This window comes from Pleurodeles waltl, chromosome 11 (assembly GCF_031143425.1).
Source record: "Pleurodeles waltl isolate 20211129_DDA chromosome 11, aPleWal1.hap1.20221129, whole genome shotgun sequence".
NCBI lineage: Eukaryota > Metazoa > Chordata > Amphibia > Caudata > Salamandridae > Pleurodeles > Pleurodeles waltl.
Genome location: NC_090450.1, coordinates 525,468,585 through 525,491,798, shown reverse-complemented (window position 1 = coordinate 525,491,798; position 23,214 = coordinate 525,468,585). Strand labels below are relative to the sequence as shown.

General features: G+C 47.7%; 1 protein-coding gene across 1 annotated transcript; it reads left to right on the top strand.

The window, feature by feature from the left end:
* The first annotated feature begins 562 nt into the window (after positions 1-562).
* On the top strand, positions 563-3,791 carry CHST2 (carbohydrate sulfotransferase 2). Its single transcript, XM_069213905.1, has one exon. The coding sequence runs from the start codon at positions 2,086-2,088 to the stop codon at positions 3,370-3,372; it is 1,287 nt and encodes a 428-aa protein (XP_069070006.1). The 5' UTR covers positions 563-2,085; the 3' UTR covers positions 3,373-3,791.
* Positions 3,792-23,214: the final 19,423 nt, after the last annotated feature.

The following is a 23,214-nucleotide window of genomic DNA, read 5'->3' as shown; positions in this document are numbered from 1 at the left end:
ATTTTAAAGTGTGATGGGAACAAGTTTTAATTCAATCAAAACATATCAAGACCTTTAGTTGGTGGTGTGCAAATGATAAATATTTGTGATGGCCAGTTTTCACACATTATTGTACGTGTGCTAAATAGTTTTGTCTGTTAAACGGCATATCTGTGCAACTTTAGTCTCCATTCCAATGCAAAGGTGTTGCTTGTAAATGACTGTGCGCTGTAAAACATGCTTTGGTAATATATGTGTGACACTGCTTCAAAGTGCACAACCAGGTTTACAGCACATCCTTACTACTCTCATGTTGAATGGGCATGATTCATTTGCTACATTTGTTCTTAATGAGGCACTTTCATTTTACACATATCCTATAAATTCAGTGATGTAACATCGACAGCAGGACCTCCATCATGAAAATTAATTAGGCGACACGGACATTAAATTAATACATTTCACAACATCCTAGAGTAGAGTTACATATTTGCTTTCATTTTTGTCTCCTCTTTTCCTCGTTATTTGGGCTGAGCTTGTTTCGGGCTCTTCTTTCCTGGACTGGCTAATTTAATTTTGTTTTGATAGACGCTTGTGCGTGTTGCGCTTGCTAAACACGGTGGTCGTTTCCTGCGATGGGAACCGCTTGCTCCAGTGCACTGGGGGGCAGGCGGAAGGCAGTCGTGGAGCGTCTGGTCTCGGCGCTCTCAGAGTTGCGCGACTGGATGCACGAGCGGGATTTTCCCCGGGGAACCAAGTGAGAAGCAGGCTGGATGGGGAGTCGATGTAGCTGCATCCACGAAGAGACGGCTACAGAGAGGTACCGGGCTGTGCATCGGTACCGGCAGCTTTGGTGGGAGAAACTAGATGCAAAACGTTCCGTCCCGTGCTGCAGCAGGGAGCCGCACTGAGAACTCGTTGGAGGAGGGGGGGACACCCGGCTCTGCATGGAGCCCAGCAAGGGGCGTTTGGAAATGGCACGCTGCCAGGCGCCAAAACAACATCTGAGCCCGGGCAGTGGGCGCTATACAGCTTCGATCAGCTCCCAGGCACCTTTGGAAAAACGCAGCTTTGCAACACCAGAAGACCTTTAGGAAAGACATTATTCTTGGAGTACGATCATACGGGACCTTTGGCTTGTAACGTGTGGCATCCATCGGTTGGGAGCAGCGTCGTGACCTCTAAATAACGGCACCCTGCTCTGCACAGGCGGGGGCATCAGTCAGTGGACCTTTAAACAAACAGACCTAGCACACAGAGGCCGGACTCGGGGGGCTTCGATGCGTCGCAGAGGGCTTACTAGTAGGCAGCCCTCAGTAAGGTTTCGCCGCTCTGCCCTACATACAGGGAGTAGCGGCAGGCTGCGCCCTTTACTGAGACAGAGAGGAGAGGCAGGCTCGACATCTCGGAGGCAGCCGATTGGTCATCAGTGGGTGTTAGGGGGAGGCCACGATCAAATGCACCAAAGGAGGAGGTGAGGTATTTTGGAGGGCAGAGGAGTTCTGCCCTGCTGTAGGCTGGATTGGTATGGTGAGAAGAAACACTGCTGGTGGCAGGGAATCTGCTAGTGAAAGAACGTTTGGGCAGCAGCAGTGGACTTTTGAATGTCAAAATTCCGTCCAGTACACGAAAAGATGCCTTTGGGGCCGCAACTCATGTCGGGGGCATGCTTTGCCTGAAGCACAGGCCCCTTCGAGGCTTGGATGGTCACAGCGAGGAGCAGCTTGTTTATAGCTCTGTTTATGAGGACGCCATCTGGCCCGAAGAAAAAAATGATATAACCCTCTTAACGATGCTGCTTTAGACAGGAAGGGGCTTGTGAGAGGCTAAAGCGGGCAGGTGCGCAGTTAAGGACCGTATATAAAGCAAGACTTGCCACAGAAAGTGACCTAGTAGCTGACCAGCGCGTGCTGCGATGGCACACACAACCGGGACCACGGGGAAAGTTACAGCAACTTAAGAGGCCACCGAATACAAGGACGTGCAATGGAGCGCACGACCCTTTTTGTGCGGAGCATGTAGCCGATCGCAGTATTCCCTTTGCTGCGTCGACCCTTCTGCTTAGGGTGGTATGACTGAGACCTATGCCCCCTGCCACTCCTGAGGATGAAACTCTTTAGGCGGAAGGCGCTCTTGCTGTGCCTGGGCTATGTGCTGCTGCTGATTCTTACCATGGTGAACCTGGTGGACTACAGGTGGCACCGGGAGCCGCAGCAATGCAGCCATCCTGTGACTGGAGCTCGTCCGCAGACCCGGTCCTTCCAGACCCGCTACCTCTACCGGCCTTCGCCCCCACCCCGCCAGAAGCGCCAGCTGCTCTACGTCTTCACCACCTGGAGGTCCGGCTCGTCTTTTTTTGGAGAGCTCTTCAACCAGAACCCAGACGTCTTCTTCTTGTACGAGCCGGTGTGGCACATCTGGCAGAAGCTGTACCCAGGGGATGCCGTGTCCCTGCAGGGGGCGGCCAGGGACCTGCTCAGCGCCCTCTATCGCTGTGACATGTCGGCCCTGCAGCTGTACAGCACGGGGACTGGAGGCAGCAGGAACCTCACCACGATGGGCATCTTTGGGGCAGCCACCAACAAGGTAATCTGCTCACAGCCGCTCTGTGTGGCCTACCACAAGGACCGTGTGGGACTGGTGGATGACAAGGTGTGTAAGAAGTGCCCACCCCAGAGTCTCAGCATGCTGGAGGAGGAGTGCCGTAAATACAACACCTTGGCTATCAAGGGTGTCCGCATCTTCGACATCAACGTGCTGGCCCCGCTCATGGAGGACCCCTCTCTGGACCTTAAGGTTATCCACCTGGTGCGGGACCCAAGGGCTGTGGCCAGCTCCAGGATCAAGTCCCGGCATGGGCTTATCCGCGAGAGCTTGCAGGTGGTACGGAGCCGGGACCCTCGCATCCGCCGGATGCCCTTCGTGGACCCCAACCACAAACTGAACAAGAAAGAGGGCTCGGATTACCATGCTATTGGGGCCATGGAGGTAATCTGTGGCAGCATGGGCAAGACCTTGCGGACTGCCCTCAACCCCCCTCCATGGCTCAAGGGCAAGTACATGGTGGTCCGGTACGAGGACTTGGTGGTGGACCCCATCAAAACACTGCGGCAGGTCTACGGCTTTGTCAACCTGGTGGTGAGTCGCGAGTTGGAAAGCTTTTCTCTGAACATGACCAGTGGGTCGGGTTACTCCTCCAAACCCTTTGTGGTGTCCGCCCGCAATGCCACCCAGGCCATGAACGCCTGGAGGACACTTCTCACCTTCGCACAAATTAGACAGGTGGAGGAATACTGCCAGGTACCCATGGACCTGCTTGGTTACTCCAGGGTGAGCAGCCCTGGCGAGGTGAAGGACCTCAGCAAACCGCTGCTCCAGAAGTCCAAGCTGTGAACCCCCACCCCCACGCCCCAATAATATCTGTGAATCGAGGGAGGGACTTCACCTTGGGTTGGGGCGCTGGTCTCTGATAACTTCACCTCTCGCACTTGAGGAGAATCTGCTAACTTTTTTTCACAAGCTTACAATATCTTCTTCTTTAAAATATGTTTTTGAACGTTCTATTTAAATTGGGAACCTTTTGAATTCTGTCCAGGCCAAAAACAGGTCAATAGATTTTGGAATTAAGGAATGTGGTGGCTCCCCCAAATGTTTACTCGGTAAACCCACCGTGTGTTTACAGACCCTGGCCGCACGAATTAAGTTGTACAAAGTAAGCGCACTCTGGTTCAAGTCACTCGTGGCCGCAAAAGAGAGGCGCGTTTGACTCCGTGGTGAGACTAATGCAGAAAATAAAAGTAAATCATAAGTTATGTATCCCTTTTCTCGATTCATTGTGGTGTCGCGCGCACACGTCATTTCTCACTCTTGCTTGATATTACTACTGTGAAGAGGAGTTTGTAATATACCCTGGTCGCATACTCACCATTTTTGTCGAGTAGGAATACCGTTGCCGAATTATTCACGCTTGTAAGTGGCACATGACTGGTATGGGAACATGCAGACTCAGTTACTGCCAAGCTGCGTCGATTTATGGCACAGTGTAAAAAAAGATTAACATTTGCCCGCCATTTTCAGTCATAAGTTTTTTTGCAACCGCTATTGTCTAGTTTGACCGAGAACGTGTAACAATGACATTTTCAGCTAGGTTCAAGGCAGAAACCCCCGTCAAATCTAAAGGTATGTTAAATCGGTCTTGTCCGCGTACTGAAGTAAATCGTGTTGCAGCGGCTATGCTGTGCGTAATGCCGTCTAGCCGTAAGAAAATGTGAAACTAAACCCTTGTGTGGTAAATGTTCGCTATCAACGTTTTGTAGTAGTGGCTCGTCCATTTGCAGGGCGCTCATAAATAGGCGCCGCCAGTTAACGCTCGACGTCACTAACCAATGCACCCACAGTTTTTTTCCAATCTTCTCGGAGTTGAAGGTCCGTAAAGGCGGGGGTGCTGAGGGCAAACGTTAAGGGTGTGTCCCCAATTTTTGACCGGCAGTTCCCAAGGGGCTGGTCTGACAGGCCAGTGTGGGCTGTTTTTTTGCTTATTTCCAGGCCTGTTTTATGTCTACAGTGTCTGTTTCAGTGTTGATTTCCATGATGTCAAAACAAACTATTGCCTGCAGCAAGCCGAACCTCATGCATTCTTCCAGATTTAGCAACACACATAATACAGCCTGTCCTTACCAGTTCAATACTGATTCAAGTTCAAACAAGGGCCAGTTTTTTTAATTTTTTTTTAGCTAATTTATTAATTGAGGCTTTTATTTTGGTGCCCGGGCCTATTTTATTTCCCAATCCGACCCTGGTTTCTTCTCTACAAAAAAATATAGTGGGCACATGTCGATGTTTTACAGAACAAGTCCAAAACGCTCTGTCCCTTTCTGTCTTATTCACGAAAAGTGATTTTTTTACCTGCTCCAGTAAAACGCAGGACTTGGGGTAAACCTGTGCACACTTACAATAAAATAGCTTTGGTGCCTTTTCCGGGGGTATTAAGTGCTATTTAAGTGCAATGGCAAGACATACAATACTCATTATTTGTATACAAGAAAATATTTAGTCCGTTTTCTTTGTATGTGTAATAGCTTGGTATATGCCAAAGTGCAGTGACATTTAATAGATTGTCCTGGCCACTTTGAAGAGTAAAAGCACAATACAACTTTAGCGTTGCAGGAACCGACATAATGGTCAACTTATTTGGAAGCGATGCACCCAGGGCAGTTGACATCACTCAGTAAAAAATCATAACAATACAAGCGGAAGGGTTTGGAACAAACCTTGTTGGTAATGTATCCTGTGTGCGTTTTTGCTTTCGTGAAAAGTAAACCACTTTAAAACTTTTGGACCTTGACCTGTAAATCATAACGTTTGGTTTTTCTAACTGTGCAACTGGTTTCAGAACAAAATCTGCTCCCCCATACACTTAGTGTAAAAGCACCCCCCCCCCACCCCCCGGTAAGGCCGTTAACAGTAAGGGTGTGGTTGTCCACTAGTGACTGATCCCAGTATCTCGAAGTGCGGGCTTCCGCAGTGCTGGGATAAGACTGATCAGTGGCTAGAGCGCCCGCCGGACTCTTGTAGGCCAGGGCTCATACACTGAGAGCACCTGGCATCCGTCCAGCACCGAGCACAGCCTCGATTAAAAACATACAGTGGAACAGGAAGATGAAGCAATCTGACCAAGATCACACACTTTGGGGAGGCGGAGAATCCGGATTCAAAAACTGGCCACTTGCTTGGAGTGACTAAGGTTGAGTTAGGAGGCGGCCTACACCAAAAATCTTTTTTCCCCTTAGTGACGCATGTCGTACTCTGAGGTTATTAGGTTATTCAAAAGTATGTTGCACCTAAACCAAGAATAACCCTCAACGTTCACAGGAAAAAACGGTGTGAATCGGGCTCTGTATCTCTCTTTAAGAATCAGAACATGGCATTCCAAAATAAGTTTATTTTTAAATCGTGCAATACGTTGAAAAGCGTAAACGTGGAAATGCTGAAACGAAAGGGGAATGAATGTTAAATATAGGATGCAAAAAAAGTTTATTTTCATACAACCACAGACCATTTGTAGTCCCGTTACAGTAAACTCGCTTGGTTTACGATTCACTATAGCTGCCCGCTCTCTTCACAGGAGACAGCAAACAAGAGAACAAGCATTGGCAACCATTAGGTGTGGTTCATGAATGTACTGTCAAGCCAGACCTAAACATCAATGTGCGTTAACTGTCATCCTCCCATCTGTGCTGCTGCCTGGAGAAACTATTAACATAAAACAGCATTCACGTGAAGCTCATTTGTCATGAATATAGAATTGAGCAGAAAGAACTGCTATTGAGGTAATCTTTTTTATTTCTCACATATTAACACCTTACAATCTGTCACGCATTGGTCCATGATATGAAATGCACCCAGGACCCACACTTTTTATATAGATGCAAACATTTATTTTATTCTTGCAAACCAAAGACCGAGGGAATTGCATTACTGACAAAGGCTAAGTATTGTTAAAGTGCACTCCGAGTGAAAAGATAAAATTCCAAAATTTGAATTTCTGTTATTTTGCAATAGTTAGTGTATTGATACAGGATGAAAGACAGCCACAATTGATCATTTTACAAATGTAGTCACAGGACGACCCCCTTCGTGGACTAGGCAATGGCAAGGTCTGATCTATTTTGTATTTTGGATTGGAAGGGCGCTCTTATCCGGGCGCGCTTGCCGCTTAACCTCATTGTAGGTTTAGCTCTAGTATCCTGGAGCCTGCAGCCGGTGGCCATTATTATAAGCCTGCCATGTGAGTATTCTTGACTCATTGACAATGGCTGTCTCACGTGGGCATTGGTGGCCTTGTGACCATAGCGATTGCAGCTGCATGAATTAACTTTTCAGTCCTCAGCCTTAATGTCAGGCACCCATTTCCCAGGTCATCCTGTGTCCCGATGAGACCTTCCTACCCCTGGTAGGGTCGAAATGCCGTCGGCAGTTGAAAAACACAGGACTGGTCATTGACTAGTCTACGAGGGGAATTGCCATGTGGTTACAATCGTAACATTATCAGTTGTGATTGTCTTTCTTCATGTATCAGTACACCAACTATTGAAAAATAACAGAAATTCAAATGTTGGTGTCTTTTCACTTGGGATGCACTTTATCACTACTTTGGCCTTGTCACTAATGCAATTCTCTGTATCTTTGGGTTGCAAGAATTAAAGTACTTTTTGGATCTATATGACAAGTGTGGGTCCTGGGTGCATGTCATATCATGGCCAAATGCTTGGAAGATTGTAAACTGTCTTAATGTGTTGAAAAAAAACATTTCTATGATTAACTCTACAGCAGTATTCTCTGCTCATTTTTATACTCATAACAAATGAGCTTCACATGAATGTTGTTTTATGTTAACAGTAGGCATACCCATGTTCACGTGAACATTTGGGTTGCTTTTGTTCTAAACTGCCCGAGAGCAAAACATTGCAATTGTGTGTGTGCTCCTAAAAATTAAAGCCCAGGCAGCTGGATTAAGAAAGACAATGATCACAGCTGTGTGAAAAGAAAGCACTTTTTTGTGAAAGCATACAACTTCCGCCCAATCAAAACAGGTACTACTTACTCCCAACATGTGGGCGGAGCCAAAGCCCCTCCTGGTGATAGACACTTGTCTGGTGACAAATGTGCTGTCAAACCACACCATAGAAATGAGCTAAACGGTGCCTTTTTTTTCTTCCTCATTTTTCTCGTTTCTCTACGTCTGTCATCATGTTGTCTCTCAGGTATTTTATTTTTCTTTCTTACCTAGGTACACTAAGCAATTTAGGACACAGCTGGCCGAGATGTTCACATTGTGGTTAGCCTAACATTTAATTCCTGTCTCCACTTCTGAGTACCTCATAGTTGGTTATTGCATTTTGTGAGGACTCACCAATTACTGTTCACTGACTGTAGCAAAGACCTCTCTAAAAATACAGTTATCTGCTATTCTGAAAAGTCCTGTCTTCAGATATTGCACATTTACCTATACCTCCTCGGCGATCACATGGAAACCATTTGTGCCACACCGGAGTAACACTTATAGCACCATACCCATGTTTGGACATGCTCTTTTTATGGGGTCATGTCATTAGTGCTGTTTAAATATTAGCAAGGAATATATATATACATAGAGAGAGAGAGAGAGAGAGAGAGAGAGAGAGAGAGAGAATACAAATCTATAGTTTGTGTACTAGGGTAAACTGAAGCATGGACATTGTTTCATGGAATTCTGTTCTCTGCACACTTCCATATAGAGTCCCAATCTCTCTCCGCCCCCTCCAGAAAAAGGATGACACTTCGTTTAACCCTTTGACTGCTGGTGCTGGGACGTCTTTGAATGTTATGCTAGATCCTTGCAGTGTTTGAAGAGCGGTCTTGAATAGACCCTGGAGGGGCACCTGTGACGATGACCTAAAGGCACCGAGGTACACCTTTATATGACCTATGCCTACCTCGACAAGGCAGCCAAGGAATTAATGCAAGTAAACGCATTATGCAGACTGAAGAAAGGTCCGCCCAACATAAAAACCGTGAGAACATGTGCCTGTGCATTGGGGTGCTGAGATCTGGACAGCCAACCGTTTTCCTTTAAATGCAGTCAGTGGCTGCTGGTATGAGACTGCCCTGTGATCGCTCCCGGAACACGTTTATCATTCAGATTGCTGGCGAAGGAGCCCCTGAAAAGGAATAGACAGTGGGGATTGGAACGGCTCTGCCAGTTTCATTTGATAATAATAGCCCCGCCCAGTAAGAAGGGCGAAGGCCAATAACTAGCGTTATAGACTGGGCAGACATTAATAACGCAACTTGATAACGCTTTCAATGTTTGAAGTCCTCACTTGAAACTCCTAGAATGCTTCCAGCCCCTAGTTCTTTAGAATAAGTGACATACCTCTGACGTCGCAGGTACCACGTGTCCCTTTGGGGTCTGAGCACTATTCTCGTGTTAGTGCACTAGATTGTAACCTACAGCCTTGTAACGTAGAGTTTTTGTCAGACCCGTGGCACCATCTGGAGGAGAGTGGGAGAGCAGTACGGTATGTCTGTCACCTGAAAATGACCCGAAGGAAGGGTCATCTGAAAGTTAGGTAGGCCTGCGGCGATCCACCAATCACTCCATTCCTCCCACGAACTGTGCCCTCCAGCATCTGTTCACTGGCGGAGCCACCCTTCTGCTCCCCGCCTTTGCCCAAGGCAAAGAAAAAGCGAGCGGGGGAGGGGATTGTTCCTATGTACGTGCACGTCAGCCGTCCCCTTGTTCCACAATGCCTTGGCTGGCAGCCAGTCTAGTAACTGTAGCCAGGGCTTAGATCCGATCAAACCAGATCCGAGTGGCATCTCAGCCTTCTTGACCCTCCAGGCAGCACTGACTTTATCCCTGAAAATGTCAAGGGCGGTGGCAGGGGCACTTAGACAACTTTTGTTGTCTAAAGATGCCACTGCACAGCATTTACGTTTTGATCTTTGTATTCAGACGTCCGAGAGGTGCGCATGTCTTTTTATTAGATTGAGTGAGGCACACTTTAGTGCGCCGACTAAACACAAAATGGTGCCTGCTTCAAAAATACATTACGTGTTTACAGGCAATTAGACCCAGCGCTCAGCACGTGAATACACTTGAATATTTCGTTTCCACAAAGTGCATAACGTATGACATGATCTCAATAGCAGCAGACGTGAAATATGGCTGTGATGCCACTTTCTTTCACGTCACTGCAGATTGTATATGCTTAATTCGTCCTGCATTTTAGGGCCTGTCATTTGTTGTACACCATCTACAGATAGGGCAATACCTTTCGCCAAACTATGGGACCCTGAAAAGCTTTTTTTTTTACCACACATTGCCCCATTTTTTTGCCTGGATCTTGCATTTCTAAATCTTAGTGTTCGTTCTTACTGTGCACAGGGGAGCACGACTATTTTAGCCAGATCAGGCTAGCTGATTTACGATCTGATCCACTTTTTTTTTTATCTGTCCAGTGGCTTCATCAGTGCGACATGTAAATTACTTCTGGTCAGTGCTTTAAATGGGCCGGTACTGCCCGGTACTGAGTACCGGCCCTTTTTTTATTTTGCGAGGGAGAGTACCTGACTTCTCAAGAAAAACGTAATACTTTTCATTGGAGAGTACTGGCACTTCTAAGAAAGGCACTTCTGTGTTTTCCATTTCAAGCACTACTTCTGGTGTTACCTGTGCTGGTCATATCACAGGGGTCACGGGTGTGCCATCAGGGGCGGCTCCTCCGCTTGGGCGGAGGAGCATCCCCCTCCACCAGCAGGAGCTGCAAACCTTTAAAAACAAAAGGATAATGAACAATACTTATTATCCTTTTATTTCTAAAGGGGCGAGCCATGGGGTGAAGAGCAGTGAGGGGAGTGCACAGAGCACTTCCTTCAGTGCGCATGTATGTTTGGCCGGCAGTCTCGGGCCAGCTAAACACACATGTGCACAAGGGTTCTCTCCGACCAGCACTTTGTTGCCGAGTTGGAGAGAGCCTGCACAGGCTCCCAGTCTGTGCTCAGCCAATCATAACGCTGCTCTAAGCAGCATCATGATTGGCCCAGGGCAGGGTGGGATCCTGTGCTTGCAGTGCGGCAGAGAGCAGCGGCGACTTTCAGGTAAGTGTTTTTTTTTTTTTATTGTTTGTTTTATCCCTGCCCCCCGTCCCTGCCCCGCCACTTTTTCAAGTCGCCAGCCGCGACTGGCCTTACAACTTGGTCCTATGGGAAATTCGAAAGCTGGCACTCTTAGATCTGTCTGTTTTACCTTACGGAGTGCTATTCCTTGATGGACGGTATGAGTGGTTTGGAGACTGGGAGGGTGCACAGGACTATAGGGGCCAAAATTACAGTTTGAATCCCTCACTCCTGCCTAGAACCTTGCAATTCTGAGTTTTTTGGCTGGAATGGGGAATAACTTGCAGGACCTGAAGTTATTGGGCCATTACCCCACATATTTATTTTATATTCTGGCTGTTTATCCGTGCACTATTTCTTCCTGTTTGAAGGACAACAGGATATCTGTGCATGAAAATACAGTTGGAGACACTGGATCAGGAGTCTTCTTCTGTGAACTCGAAATCGAGCGAGGCAGTGTCTCCCATGATGGTCTCACTCAGCCTAACTCAGATTTGGGCCCATGACATTAGTCAGTAAAAGTGATAAGTATATTGCAAGCCACAGAGGGGTTCCATGACCATGTAAAGGAACGAGGCCAAAGGCCGGCTTCCTTTCTAAGGTTATGTAACTCCGAGGCGACTTGCAGTATCCTTATTATGTGCTGCAAGAGGTACTTTATTCTGTGTGATAGTCACTGCTTCTCCTTTCCCACAAACCAATTAAATCCTTCATGCATAGCTTTTTCATATGATCGAGAGCCCGGGTTTGCATGAAGAATACATGCAGAATTGCTAGTGCAAAATTAAACACATAAAAAAGCTGTTAGACATTTGATATTTGAATCAGCAGTTTAATGCAAGTCCGCTTTTCATTTTAAAAAGCGCAGTCTCTTTGGAATGTGTTATGACAGTTGAGCTCGGAAGTAGTTTCTTTATACTGGGCGATTAGGTGGTCACAATTGAAATAAATCAGACAGAAGTTTTTGCACAGGCATTGCGGAATCCCATGGGCTGTACGCGAGTGGGTGCTGTAATCTTCCATACTGCATGAGAGCCCTTGTGTCTTGGCGGGAACGCCCTGGAAGGCGGCGGAAGTGAGTGATGACATGGCAGCTTTCCTTGCTAGCTCCACCGCGAGACTGTCTGGCCTCCAGCCGAACCCTGGCGCCTCAGCCTGGGTGGACTGAAACTGTCAAGAAATGGCCTGCCCGCGCGCAGCTCTCTTCCGGTGTCACCTGGCAGTATGGGCCTCGTGAGGGACGAGCGCTGGGTTTCTCGCTAGAGGTGGGAGTACCGCTTTACACAGAGTAAATAGCCTTTGATGCTAAATTCGGAGGCGAATTAACTGCATGCAATGAACCGGTCTATATGCATGTTGTGATTCCTCTCCAGCGGATAATTGCCACGTGGGTGCAATGGAAAACCTTATTTTAAATACAAAGACTTTCAGACGGATGTTCATAAATGTAATTTGAACAACTAAATGGACCGCACAAAGACAATTGCTCACCGACAGTTTTTTTTTTCCTTTGGAAATATTTGCCTAATTCTTTTTATACAACATTAATCGAGGTGCCATTAAAACGCTCGACCCTCTAATTTCTTTAAAAGCCTTTTACGCAAACGATATTGACTTCTGCCTGGGAGCAAGAGAGGCACGGCGAGTCTTTTAAATCCACTCCGAGCATGCTGCGCCTTTGTTAACTTTTCTCTGAAAGAGGGGAGCAGTTTCTTAAATCTTCAAAACTATAATTATTGCTGTGTTTTTGTCCCTAGACGTGAAACTGTGTTCATTGGGCGCTTGCCTTTCTGAGCCTTACATTAAACTATTTTTCTTCTGTGGTCACTGCTTAATTTGTACACCCGTAGGGGAGTGCAGAATTCCTTTTCTGCGTTCATATCGTTATGCTGCAAATGATAAAAAATCGCTCTGCTCCCCCCTTCTGACAGCACTGTTGTGACACGCTTAATTGAACATATTTACAACAATTAGTAGCTTAAACTCATCAATAATTCAGCACAAAATCATAAGCTGTGGTAAAGAGGGACTGTGACGAATCACAGCGAAGCTGTGTGTTCCCCACAGATGACATATTCTAGGAGCATCGGGACCACGTCGCCAGCCGCAGTGTATTTATTTTAACATATACAGGCAATGCTTAATTTGAGCCGGTTGTTGCAGGTGAGGCACACCGGTACTCCTTTTTCCTCAACAAACCTTGAGCCAGAGCAAGACAGAGAAACACAAAACGGAAGAAGAGAAAGTTGGAAAAACAGTGATACAGGGCGAAAGCAGATGAAAACGAACCTTTGAGATAGAGACAGGGAGTGTCTAATGCTGGATTAAAGAGACACAAGGAGAAATAAGGACTACAAAGCCTTGATATACGGGACCCTGACATTCTATGGCATATGTCGCAGGTTTTTGAACAAAAGTTGGGCACCAACCTTATTCTTTTGTCAAATGAAGCCAACTGAGAGGTTTAGAACAGAGATGAGGTGCTTATCACCTGTGTGCGTGGGAGCCACGTTAATCAAATTATTGGTGAGACACAGTCCCAGCTCCATCGAAGCAAGATCGGATGAGTCCAGGATGAGCCTGGCCTAGGCATTCTGGATTCTCTGCGGTTTCTTTTGGAGTTTTTGAGTGGTGCCGGCATAGAGTGCATTGTCGTAATCTAACTTGCTGCTGACGAGCGCCTGGTAATTGTTTTCGTGGACTCAGTGTGGATCCATTTGAAGATCTTTCGGAGTAGGTGGAGTATGTGGAAACCGGTTGAAATGGCATTGATTTGGCAGTTCATTGAAAGCGTGGAGTCTAGGATGATGCTGAGGTTTCGTGCATGGTTGTTGGGTGTATGGGGTGTTCTGAGCACTGAGGGCCACCAGGAGTCATCCCAGGTGGAGGGGTGGAACCTAGGATGAGAACCTCTGTTTTTTCGGAGTTGAGTTTCAGACAGCTGTCCTTCATCCAGGTGGCGATTGTCCTCATTCCGTTGTGGTAGTTGCTTTTGGCGGTTGTGGGCCCATCAGTGAGGGAGAGGATCAGCTGGGTGTAATCAGCGTAGGAGATGATGTTGAGTCCGTGGTTTCTGACGATGTTTGCAAGTGGGGCCATGTAGATGTTGAAGAGAGTGGGGCTCAGAGAGTAGCCCTTAGGAACTCCACAGCTGATCTTTGTCGGTTTTGAGGAGAACGGCGGGATCCTGGCTCTCTGGGTTCAGCCAGTAAGGAAGGAGCGGATCCACTCTAAGGCTTTCTTGCGGATGCCGGCTTCATGGAGTCCAGTGCAGAGGATGTGGTGGGAGACGGTGTCGAGGGTGGCGGAGAGGTCCAGGAGGATGAGGGGTGTGATTTCACCTCGGTCGAGGAGAGTGCAGATGCCGTTCGTTGCTGTGGGGAGTGCTGTCTTGCGACTGTGGTTGCTTCTGAAGCCTGATTGGGAGGGGTCCAGGCTGTGGTTGGTTTTGATGAACTGTGTGAGTTGGGCGTTGATGGCCTTCTCAATGACTTTGGCTGAGAAGGGGAACAGTGAGATTGGCCTGTAGTTTTTAAGGTCCATTGGGTCGGCAGAGGGTTTCTTTAACAGGACAATTGATATGTTAAAAAAAATACCCCAAAACTGATAATTGAGTGGGCTTATCAGATTTTAGGTAGACCACGGGTGGCTCTTCCACTATGGCGGAGGAGTGTCATCCACCACAGGCAGCAGCAGTTGCAAACCATAAAAAAAATAAAAATAATAATAAACAATGTTTATTATCATTTTACTTTTAAATGGAGCGGGGCTGTGGGGGATGACGGTGACAGAGGGGGAGTGCTGTGTACTCCCCCGAGTGGGCACGTGTGTTTGGCCGGCTGTCTCGTGCCGGCCGAACACACATGGGTGCTGAGCTCTCTCCAACCCGGCAGTGTGTTGCCTCGTTGGGGACAGCAGGCCCAGGGTCCCAGTCTGCCTGGTGGCACGAAGCCAGGGTGCTCCGTCCAATCCTAAAGTTGCTTTCATGCTGCCAGCAGCATGAAAGCAGGGTTAGGATTGGCCACAGGGCAGGCTGGGAGCCTGCAAGTGGAGCCAAAAGACTGTCGCTGCAGTGAGTCAGGTAAGCGTTTTTAAAAAAATGTATTGAATGTTTTCCTTTGTTTTGTCCCCCCCGCTGCAATCTGTGACTGAAGTAGAGCCTTATGTATTCTAATGGAAACACGTCCTTGAAGGCAGAATTATATAACAAAGAGCCAACAGCATGCAGAGAGAGAATAATGCTCCACTGGGCGGACCCAAAACCTACTCTTATGTATAGTTTAAAGAATTGGTAACAGTATATCTTTTACACAGTAGTGCTGTCACGCCACGCCTAAAAAATGTATGTACATATTTGTGATACATCATTGATAGTGAGTGTGACCTGTTTTCTAAGTGTAGTTTTACATGCAAAGATATCAGATATTTGTGATTATGCTCTGAAGCTGCCTTTTGGCGCCACAAGCACTATACAAAAAAGTCATTCTCGATAAGATCACAAATAAACACTGAAAAGAATGTGTAAAACGTATTCCTTCCTATTGTCAGTCACACGCTTCTTCTGATCCTCACATTAAGGGATGGTGGTCCTCATTAAAGTTTCAGAAATACATTCTTAAAAACAAAGGTGAGGTAAGCTTGGATGTTACATTTAAGAAGGCATTTTCACCTAGTTATAACCTTATGTTAAGAGTTTAGTACTACTATGCCTGGGTGATTTGGGACTCAGTGAGTAGTGGCTTGCAAATGTTGCTTAATGTTGAATGCTTATTTGTGCTGGTGCTTGGCACTTTTTTATGTAAGTCCACCGCCTGGCAGCACTGTTTGTCTGTTTTGTGAGCAGCACTCGTCCCAAAAGTGTTCAATATACTTTAAAAATAATAAAACCAGTGGGGCCCAGACCATCCTTAAAGTTCGCGGTAGCCTGGAATAGGTCAACATGCCGCTTGTATTGTATGAGGGTTAATATTTAGCAGTGCCGGAACAGACAGTGGGCAGTGCCAACCACAGTGGCGTCTTCGGAAATATTGTGCCCCAGGGCACTAATATTTTCACAAATTAAGCAGTGCTTATTCATATCTATGACTGTCTCCAGTTCCTATTTGATATCTGGTACTGGTTCAACACCAGTCTTTATTTAAAGACCGGTACCTTTCAATACATTAATATTTGGACACGCTCCACCAACAAACATTGTGGAAAGTCGTGGCCCAATACCTGATCTTCTAACATTGATTATTAGGGCGACCCGAGCCCAACTAGCTCTTATAATTTGTGGCATATGCCTATGTGAATGTGCATTATTTATGCCCAATGGAGTCCAGCAGTACTGAAAATTGGGTTACTTTGCAGCTGCCAATAGATGTCTTTAGAATACCACTGCATACCTCTACATGGCACCAAAGCATCCTCTACGAAATACTCGTCACCCCTCCCATCCACACTCACTCTGCTTTATACTCGCGTCATCACTCACACCCACCAACAAATTGACACCATAACAGAATCAATCCAAACACACACATATAGATCACCCCTAGACACATCACAGCCATGCACATGCACACGCTATCACACACACTACCCATTACACAACGAGAACCCAGTCCATCATCAAACATGCTAACATAGGTGCATCATGCCAGGACCCGTTCGCCACTGACAGGCTCATCCTAAGGTTCTGACATGGAGAATGGGTGTGCAGCTATCTATCCCCGCGTCGGTTCATGGAAAACTAAGGGGTGCATGTTGTGACTCCGTCATTGCCACAGAAATGACAAGAAGCGACCACAATTTTGGGGAGCAATATTATTTAGGGCCGTATCCCAAGGGACGTATCCTGCAACATCACCAACAACGAGGTACGAGGTGTGCACGACACATGTTTATGGTCTGCAGGTGGTGGTGAAGAGGCTTGTTGGTGCTGCAGGACAGAAAACAAAGACGTAGACCCCACAGGAGAAGAGAGGATGGGAACCTGCTGAGAGCGCTCATGTGGCCATGGCCGAGCGCTGCTACCAGCAATGTTCGTTGTAAGTCGCTAAACTATTCATATGCTGCAGTAGTGACCATCGCTGCGGAGTTAAAATCTCTAGTGTTTGTGGGTCACAATCCTCCTACGTTTTCTTTGAGTTGTAGAGTGTGATAGTTGTTTGTAAGCACTAGGTCTGCGGTTGCTGTAGTGCGCAGTATGTATATAATTCTGATGTACACTTGGAGTAGAAAGGAGGTTGTGGCGTGGTATCTCACCCCTTTCATCTCATGAGTGCGTCTGTCTTTCGGTCTCTTTGTCCGTGCCGCCCTGCCAGGTAAGGATGGCAGGAGTGATCTTCAAGGTGTGTCCTACTGTCGCCATCTCAGGCCGGGAAGGCTGAGCTGCGGAAGTCGGTTCTGTTGGGGGTTCCTCCAGCTTGCTTTGGTACCTTATTTCCTTGAAGGTGAGATGCCTCTGTATTCAGTTGTGCGGGGAGGCAGCGGAGGGTCGAAAGCAAGATGCAGTCATCGAGTGATAGGAGCGGTAACTGTTTCTTGGTACAGTTTGTTCTTTGTTCCACCCTGCAGAATATTTAATGCACTCTTGAAGCTTCCCCTCGTTAGCTCAGGTGGTTCCCGTTTTTATTGTCTTCGACCTCCGGTTTGGTACCACCTTAAATCAGCCAACCCCTTGCGTACAAGGACGTTAAAGCACGCCTCGATAGCCCTAAGATACATAATCATCATCTCTGAATCATCTCGGGGGAATCGGAAGTCACTTAAAAGGTCTTCCTAGACACATGGTCACTGGTTGGGTCACATAATGTAGGAGGCTGGCCTGGCTTGTAGAGGGTACCAGAGGTACTTACACCTTGTGCCAGGTCCAGTTATCCCTTATTAGTGTAGAAGAGGTGTTTCTAGCAGCTTAGGCTGATAGAAGGTAGCTATGGCAAAGCAGCTTAGGCTGAACCAGGAGACATGTAAAGCTCCTACTATACCACTGGTGTCATATGCACAATATCATAAGAAAACACAATACACAGAATTACTAAAAACAAAGGTACTTTATTTTTATAACAATATGCCAAAAGTATATCAGTGAGTACCCTCAGTATCAGGATAAGTTATATACACAAGATATATGTACACAAACCAAAATTAGGCAAGTAATAGCAAGAAAAGTAATGCAAGCAGTGTAGAATTTCAGTAGATTGCAATCGGAGCACATAGGTATAGGGGCAACACAAATCATATACTCCAAAAGTGGAATGCGAACCACAAATGGACCCCAAACCTATGTGAGCTTGTAGAGGGTCGCTGGGACTGTAAGAAAACAGTGAGGGTTAGAAAAATAGCCCACCCCAAGACCCTGAAAGGTAGGTGTAAAGTGCACCTACTACCCCCAGAGAGCACAAAAGTCGTGATAGGGGGTTTCTGCAGGAAGAACAAACACCAGCAATGCAACAACAGTGGATTTCCGGACCTGAGTACCTGTAAGACAAGGGGACCAAGTCCAATAGTCGCAACAGTGTCGAGAGTGGGCAGGAGCCCAGGAAATGCCAGCTGAGGGTGCAAGGAAGCTGCCACCGGATGGAAGAAGCTTGGAGTTTTGCAAGAAAGAAGAGAGCTAGGGACTTCTCCATTGGAAGACAGATGTCCCACGGCGCGATGAAGCTTGCAGAGGTGTTCCCACGCAGAAAGACCACAAACAAGCCTTGCTAGCTGCAAGGGTCGCGGTAGAGGTTGTTGGGTGCTGCTGTGACCCAGGAGGGACCAGGATGTCGCCACTTAGAGGAGGAGACAGAGGGGGCGCCCAGCAACCCAGGGAGCCCTCACAGAAGCAGGCAGCACCCGCAGAAGTACCTGAACAGGCTCATGGAAGAAGAGTGAACCGGAGTCCACGCGAAGTCACAAAAGGGACGCCGGAGGACAACTCAGAAGGTTGTGCACTGCAGGAAGGAGTGTCGGGGACCCAGGCTTGGCTGTGCACAAAGGAAATCCTGGAAGAGTGCACAGGAGCCGGAGCAGCTGCAAATCACGCAGCACCCAGCAATGCAGTCTACCGTGGGGAGGCAAGAACTTACCTCCACCAAACCTGGACTGAACTGGACTGTGGGAGTCACTTGGACAGAGTTGCTGAGTTCCAGGGACCACGCTCGTCAGGATGAGAGGGGACCCAGAGGACCAGTGATGCAGTCTTTTGGTGCCTGCGTTAGCAGGGGGAAGATTCTGTCGAGCCACGGGAGATTTCTTCAGAGCTCCTGGTGCAGGGAGGAGGCAGGCTACCCCCAGAGCATGCACCACCTGGAAACAGTCGAGAAAGCCGGCAGGATGAGGTGATACAAGGTTGCTAGTAGTCGTCTTGCTACTTTGTTGGGGTTTTGCAGGCGTCCTGAGCAGTCAGCGGTCGATCCTTTGGCAGAAGGTGAAGAGGGAGATGCAGAGGAACTCTGATGAGCTCTTGCATTCGTTATCTGGTGAATTCCCCAAAGCAGAGACCCTAAATAACCAGAAAAGGAGGTTTGGCTACCTAGGAAGGAGGATTGGCTACCAAGTGAGGTAAGAGCCTATCAGAAGGAGCCTCTGACGTCACCTGCTGGCACTGGCCACTCAGAGCAGTCCAGTGTGCCCCCAACACCTCTGGTTCCAAGATGGCAGAGGTCTGGGACACACTGGAGGAGCTCTGGGCACCTCCCCTGGGAGGTGCAGGTCAGGGGAGTGGTCACTCCCCTTTCCTTTGTACAGTTTAGCGCCAGAGCAGGGCTGGGGGATCCCTGAACTGGTGTAGACTGGCTTATGCAGAGATGGGCACCATCTGTGCCCATCAAAGCATTTCCAGAGGCTGGGGGAGGCTACTCCTCCCCAGCCCTCACACCTATTTCCAAAGGGAGAGGGTTGTTCTGCCTTCATGGGCCAGGGCTGCCTGGACCCCAGGAGGGCAGAAACCTGTCTGAGGGGTTGGCAGCAGCAGCAGCTGCAGTGGAGACCCCGGAAAGGCAGTTTGGCAGTACCCGGGTTCTGTGCTAGAGACCCGGGGGATCATGGAATTGTCCCCCCAACACCAGAATGGTATTGGGGTGACAATTCCATGATCTTAGACATGTTACATGGCCATGTTCGGAGTTACCATTGTGACGCTATACATAGGTAGTGACCTATGTATAGTGCATGCGTGTAATGGTGTCCCCGCACTCACAAAGTCCGGGGAATTTGCCCTGAACAATGTGGGGGCACCTTGGCTAGTGCCAGGGTGCCCACACACTAAGTAACTTGGCACCCAACCTTCACCAGGTGAAGGTTAGACATATAGGTGACTTATAAGTTACTTATGTGCAGTGTAAAATGGCTGTGAAATAACGTGGATGTTATTTCACGCAGGCTGCACTGGCAGGCCTGTGTAAGAATTGTCTGAGCTCCCTATGGGTGGCAAAAGAAATGCTGCAGCCCACAGGGATCTCCTGAAACCCCAATACCCTGGGTACCTCAGTACCATATGCTAGGGAATTATATGGGTGTACCAGTATGCCGATGTGAATTGGTAAATTTAGTCACTAGCCTGTTAGTGACAAATTTGGAAAGCAGAGAGAGCATAACCACTGAGGTTCTGATTAGCAGAGCCTCAGTGAGACAGTTAGGCATCACACAGGGAACACATATAGGCCACAAACTTATGAGCACTGGGGTCCTGGCTAGCAGGGTCCCAGTGACACATAACAAACATACTGACAACATAGTGTTTTCACTATGAGCACTGGGCCCTGGCTAGCAGGATCCCAGTGAGACAGTGAAAACACCCTGACAGATACTCACAAACAGGCCAAAAGTGGGGGTAACAAGGCTAGAAAGAGGCTACTTTCTCACACATAAGGTGAACGCAGGGGACACTAATTGGAAACAGGTCACATTTCTGGGCTGACTAGTGTCTTAAATATCTGAAGAGCCTGAGTAGTGTACTCAAAGTGGTAAATGGTTGGTTGTCACTGGGACTTTAAATGGATGTGCTGCTGAAATGCAGTAACAATTGTTTTCATATGTAAAGTTTTTCTAGAACATACCACTATAAAATAGCACAATAACACAAAAAGCTGTCATAGTAAAAAAATAAAAGTGAAAACAGAAAGCAACACAACAACACCCTGAAAAACAAAACATCACAATCGCAACAAAATTCAAAACAAGAACTATGCACAAATGTATTTGTCAAACGTTACCACTTCCACAAATCTGGATTCATAAAAGGATGACAGATTATGTTTGCACCAAGCACAGCATTAGTTATTACCAAGGACATGTAATAATGCCTGTCACAACTGCTCTGATTATCCTGAGAGGGGATGTGGTGTAGAGGTTAAGTCATTCTCTAGAGTCGTAAATTCTAATTCCAGCGTCCCGATTTGACCACACTGTGTGATCTTGTGCAAATCTCTTAATCGCCTCATGCTTTGCATCTTGTATCTGTCAAAACTGGGACTACATAGAAATAGCTTGAACAGTGGTACTGATATATATGAAGGATTCTCTGGAAAAATCAAATGTTAAAGAGGCATTCTAGTTAGGTATTGTAATAAGGTCACACTAGAAAAATACTGTAAAAAAAAAAACAATGGTTTACGTTATAGTTAGTATCGTAATAAGATAGGTACATTTAAAAATAAAACCCTGGAAATGCACTGGAAAATAAAAAGGTTCAAGAGATGTTATAGTTAGGTTTTGAAACAAAATAAAACCTAATGTTTAAAAAACAACAAAACCTTGAAATTCACCAATTATAGTTTACTGAGCTAACTATAAGTTGCACCCCACCATGCACTGCTTATTACATCATGTATTGCATCACCCATGATGTGTTGAATTACACCATTGATGACATCTCAAATGACAATATTGATACAATCACTGATAACATTAGTGATAACACTTTAGTCACATACAGCATAGACTTACTGACTGTGTATGTGCGGGACCATAGTATGGAAATAATGTACACCCTAGAGGCAAGTGTGATTGTACATGTGGAAAGTTAGGTAGTGCGCTGGCTAAAAATCACAAAAGTTTAGACTGAAAGTAACCCTCCATGTTGAACAATGTAAAGACTGAGCATGCCTAATGTGTGTCACAGAGGTATGTTTGAGAGTAGGTTGTCATTTAAAGCCAAAGACTGCTCGCAAAACCTGAGGAAAGGGGCGGGGCCAACCAACATGGCCGATCGGATGTGAGCTCTGTCGGCTCCGTCTGATTTCCCCTAGGCCCGATGCAGTGAGGCGGTGGGGAGGCATTGACGGTCCTCCCCCGACTCGGGAGCTGGCCGTGAACCCCCGGAAGAGGCAGAATCCGGCGGGTTTGCCGGCGGTGAGGGGTGCGACGCCCGGCGGGGCTTCGCGCGCGGGTCCTGTGGTGAGTCGTGGGCTTGCGGCCCCACGCTGGACGAGCGGGAGCCGGCTGGAGCCGTAGAGGGGCCGTTGCCCCGAGATGGAGGACTGATGGCGCGGGACCCGGGGACGGGGGGAGAGCGGCACCCCTGACGCTGGAGCCGCGGATGAGCACCCAGCCGCGGTAATGGTGAGGTGAGAGCGGCGAAGGCTTTCCCTTCTGCCTGCTGAATGGCCTGGTCGGGGGAGGCCCAGTTTGCGATGCGCGGCTGGAACTTGTGGGGCCCCCCCACCCACTAGAAGTTATAAAGCAACAACGGGACGGTTCCCCCCGATGGGTGAAGGCAACTAGCACCAGAAATATTCTCCTGAGCTGGGATAGTGAAGCTGTGCACTTTTGGGGTCAGAGGAGGCCTGTTGGAGGCCATTTTGAGAGGCACAGAATGGTAAAACCTCCTTTACAGGAGACTCAGAGAAAGTAGAGATTGCAGAGGCGAACGCAGGTCCCGACTGGCAGGACACTATCACCGGGGGCGAGCCCACAACAGGGGAAGAGAGCCCACTGAGGGGAGAGGACATAGCTTCGTGACAGAGAAGAGGGAGACATCCCTACCCCCCCTCCCAAGAAGTGTGGCGCGACAGAAGGGCGAGGACCTAGAGGGGGCCCCTGCATTGAAGGAGTGTAAAGCTGAGAAGAGGGTGAGCCTCCAATGTTAGCACCGGGGCTTGGCCCTTAACAGTTTCATATGCCACAACGTAAAATCCAGGCCACTCGGGTCTCCAGCTATTTCACGCCGGCTAGAGTGGAGAGTGCTGACCAGACACAGGGTGAGGAGATGGCGCTTACAAATGAGGACCTCCTGTCCTCTCTTCGTGCCTTTAAAACCAAGTTGCGTGAAGAGCTCACAACAGATATCAGAGTGACACTAGAGGCCGTCCAGACAGATGTCAATGGGAAGCTAGCCACCCTTCAAACAGATGTGGATTCAGTAGGGGCCCGTACTTTGGACTTGGAAACACACTTGCATACTTACAACAGAAAGTGACCCCGGTGGAGATGGAGCTCGCAAATGTTAAAGCACAATTACGCCTCACCACAATGAAGTGTGAGGCCTTGGAAAATCGCGCACGGCGAGATAACATACGGGTGAGAGGCCTGGAGGAGGGAGCAGAGGGGCCTGACCTAGAGGCCTTTGTGGTGGGGCTGTTTTCCTCACTTCTGGGAGAGGATCAA